The 3,650-nt window shown below is 42.7% G+C and overlaps 1 protein-coding gene across 1 annotated transcript in view; it reads left to right on the top strand.

Annotated features, from left to right (window-relative positions):
* Positions 1-3,650, top strand: part of PDCD2L (programmed cell death 2 like) — a 7,951-nt gene that overhangs the window by 784 nt on the left and 3,517 nt on the right. Inside the window, exons 2-5 of the mRNA XM_009282871.1 lie at positions 12-285; positions 411-480; positions 1,552-1,955; positions 3,042-3,155. Coding sequence (XP_009281146.1) covers positions 12-285; positions 411-480; positions 1,552-1,955; positions 3,042-3,155 — 862 coding nt within the window. The remainder of the gene's footprint in view (positions 1-11; positions 286-410; positions 481-1,551; positions 1,956-3,041; positions 3,156-3,650) is intronic.

Genomic DNA, 3,650 nt, shown 5'->3' with positions numbered 1-3,650 from the left:
GGCGGGGGGAGGATGGCGGCGGAGGGGCCCCGCCCTGAGGGGGCTGGCAGCCCGGAGGCAGGTCGAGGCGCCGGGCGCCCTCGGAGCGTCTCCAGCGGTGCCTGTGCTGTTCGTCTTTCAGGACTGGGTGCCCTCCGTGCGCCCGGGCTCTCCCTGCTGCGGGGTGTGCGGGAGGGCGCTGGCGCACCTGGTGCAGGTGTACTGCCCGCTGGACGGGTCCCCCTTCCACCGCGTCGCCCACGTCTTTGCGTGTGCCGGGAAGGGCTGCTGGGGAGCGCCCCGGAGGTGAGGCCGAGGCTTGCGCGTTCATTCCTAAACGTGCACAGCTCGACCGCGGCTAGTAGATACCACCTCGGCTCAAGCGTTCTGTTCCTGACGTGTCTTTTGTTTTTTTACACGGCGTGTTACAGCTGGAAGGTACTGCGCTCCCAGCATTTGCAGGCGCAAGAAAAGGAAACACACGGTTACAGCGTAAAACAGGTATAACTAGCAAACTGCCTTTGTTTCAGCGTGCTGGACGAAGTGCAGTGTTGAGGAGGTCTTAAAATAAAAATGCTGTTGAGTTGGATGAGTTACACGCCTGTATATACTTGTTTAAGTAACCGTAACCTTTCTCAGGAAGCTGTGCTAGCTGCTAGTTTTGAGTCATGTATGTGGTCACGTGGAGAAGTCATGGTCGTGGAATTTTTGACGCCGTGAGTGCTACACGTTATTTACTAGGGGATTAACTTCTTGTTTGTGATCTATGTTAGGCTTGTTTTAAAGTGGAGATTGCAGCCCAACTGTGTGGTCAAAACTGATGTTTAATACTTTAATTACTTGAGCTACCGAAACGTTATTTTTTAACTTTAAATGATTGGGCTATACTGATTAGGTTTGGATCTTTAAGATGTTTTCTTTATTTTCTAACTTAAATAGATTTTTTTAAATTTTACCATCAGTTTTAATTAATCTGACTCAATTATTGTTAATATACTTCCGGTATTTTTGCTTGTGAAGAAAAGCTGTATGTTGGCTTAAGAAGACTGAAAGAGGAGAATGGCTGTCAAACTAGTGATGACAGGCAAAAAGTGTTTATTCAGCTGCTACATTTGCAATATTAAATTTTGGTCTGTGGTAAACAATCTGATAAAAGGATGGTATTATCGTTGTTGTTGTTATTGTTTTCCTCCATATTCTGCCCTTTGAGCTTACCTGTGGTGCAGTAACTGTGCTTCAGATAAACATACCCAAACTAGCTGTCAGGGGTCATGCCCTCAGCCAAGGTATGGCAACATGATGTACAAAGGCCATTCAAAAAGCCAATGAATTCTTGTTCTGTTTTGCAAGTGTGAGATTTTTTTTCTGCCATAACTGTGCTGCTGTGAAAAGTAAACATGGGTATGCTGGTACCTTCCACTGTGAGGAAAATAGGCAAAATAACACTAAGCCTTAGGTTAAGGTTTTAGTTTTCTTACCTGTTATGAAACTGTATTTGAAGTGCATTAGGGTGGCTGATCTTGACAATGTTCTTTTTCCTTTTTGGTTTGTTTTTCTTTTTGTTCTTCTCAGAAACAAGAATTGAACTTTGCTGCAAAGGACTGGTGTGATGAAGCAGATGACTGGGGAGTCTGTGATGGAGCAGAATCTCCTGCGTGTGCCTCCCTTCAGCTGCTTGGCTTAAATGAAGCGGCGAGCAGCTCCTTGTCCAGAGAAACGGAGTGTGCATCCCAGTTCCAACAGCTTCGCTTGTCTGAAGCTATGGATGGGTCAGGTTCCCTGAATACACATCCTCCAGCCAGTGAGGGAATAGTAATGGCAGCGTCTAGTTCAGCTCCTGTGTTCCAGCCCTTTTACATTAGTGTTGTGGATGAGGAAGACTACACTGGTTTCCTTGATACAGATCATGCAGATAAGCTATTGAAGGAGTATCAGCAGAGAGAGGGTGTTGATTTGGAACAGTTGATGTCAGAAAGGTGAGAACAGGTCTGGATTTCATGCTGAAACTGAAGGGATTACGTAGTTTCCTGTATGCTGACTGATAATCTAAATCTGACTCTCACTAAAGCCGAATGTTTTTTGTTCATAACTGGGTCCTTCAGGCGTCATTGGTGTGTCATTCTTTGCTGGAAGAACATAACAATGCACCCTGTTCTGTCAAATTTTGGGTTATTCAGAGATGCATCTATTTCTGAGTGACTAAGCAGTTGGAATGTCCTTGGACTCCAGATAGAGCAGTGGACCGTCAATCTCTGAAACTAAACCAGTGTGCTTTAAACAATATCTTACACTAAATGGCATGAGTTTATATTGTGACATTTGACTTTTTTTTCTTTACAAGGCTAAAGCTTTTCTTATATTCCAGTTGCATTTTTAACACTTCAATTACTTGGGGATTTTGACTAGAGACTGGGATGATGGTAAGACTGCCGAAGATTTTGTAAAGGTTGTCTGAAAAACAAATTTTGAAGGTAGTTACTGAAAATATTTTCAGTATTAACTTAGGTAATCGCAGTGAGCGCTTACATCCAGACCATTTCTCTTTTGATTATATTAACAGGTACAGTGACTTTTGCTGAATTGTGGACAACAACGAATTTTTTGCTAACTAAAGCTACTGTCAATTGCAGAATCTGCATAGAACGCTTTTTAGTAGTGGTGTTCCTGTTGAGTTTTGTTGACCTTTATAGAATCATAGAACTTTAATTACACTTAATTCAAAATTTAAAAAGACAACATCATAATTTAAAAATTAGAAAAACTTCTGAGAAGTTACTAAAGGAATGATTTTTTTAAGGAATAAGCAGGTATGTGGTGGATTTGAATCTCATGTGGTAGTTTGAAACACTGTTAGTAACTGTAAGCCACCAGAAGCCAAAGAACTAGAAGCAAAATGTTCATTTGCAACCGCTAACAGGAATTGCCTCTTAATTTAACATGTATAGTTTTTTTCAGTGTACTTAGTATAATTTAATGTGAATGTATAGTAGCCATTGCTTATTTAAAGTATGCATATCGTACTGAAAACCTTACTGGAAATTTTGTTTCTTGTTTTCTTATAGTTTTGCAGGTGAAGGTGATAATGAAAAATATGAGAAGAGTGAAGTCAAAAGTGGGGACCACACATTCCATAAATTTATGAAAAGAATATCTGTGTGTCATGAACAGATTCTAAGGTATGTTGATCATCTGGTTGTAACAGGGAGATACAGAGCATAGACATGGATTGTTAGGACATCAAAATAAACCATTTCATTGGAAGTAGATGTATATTTCTGTTTCTTAATCAAAAAGAATTGCTAAGAGGGCTGTTACCATGCCTGTGTGGTCAGACTTAAGTCCCTGGTTGGGCTTTTTTATACGAAGTGTAAGTAGATGAGAAGCAAAGTGGGATCAGAGACCCCAGATCTGGCTATGGGATACTTTCTTCAATGTAAGACCTGATGAGAACAGACCCACATCTCGGTGGGATCCACCCGAGAGTGCTGAGGGAGCTGGCGGAGGTGCTCGCCAAGCCACTCTCCATCATTTATCAGCAGTCCTGGTTAACGGGGGAGGTCCCGGATGACTGGAGGCTTGCCAATGTGACGCCCATCTACAAGAAGGGCCGGAAGGAAGATCCAGGGAACTACAGGCCTGTCAGCCTGACCTCGGTGCCGGGGAAGATGATG

This window comes from Aptenodytes forsteri, unplaced genomic scaffold, assembly GCF_000699145.1.
Source record: "Aptenodytes forsteri isolate BGI_AS27 unplaced genomic scaffold, ASM69914v1 Scaffold70, whole genome shotgun sequence".
Taxonomy (NCBI): domain Eukaryota; kingdom Metazoa; phylum Chordata; class Aves; order Sphenisciformes; family Spheniscidae; genus Aptenodytes; species Aptenodytes forsteri.
The sequence above is the reverse complement of the archived record's forward strand: the minus strand, read 5'-3'. Positions and strand labels throughout refer to the sequence as shown.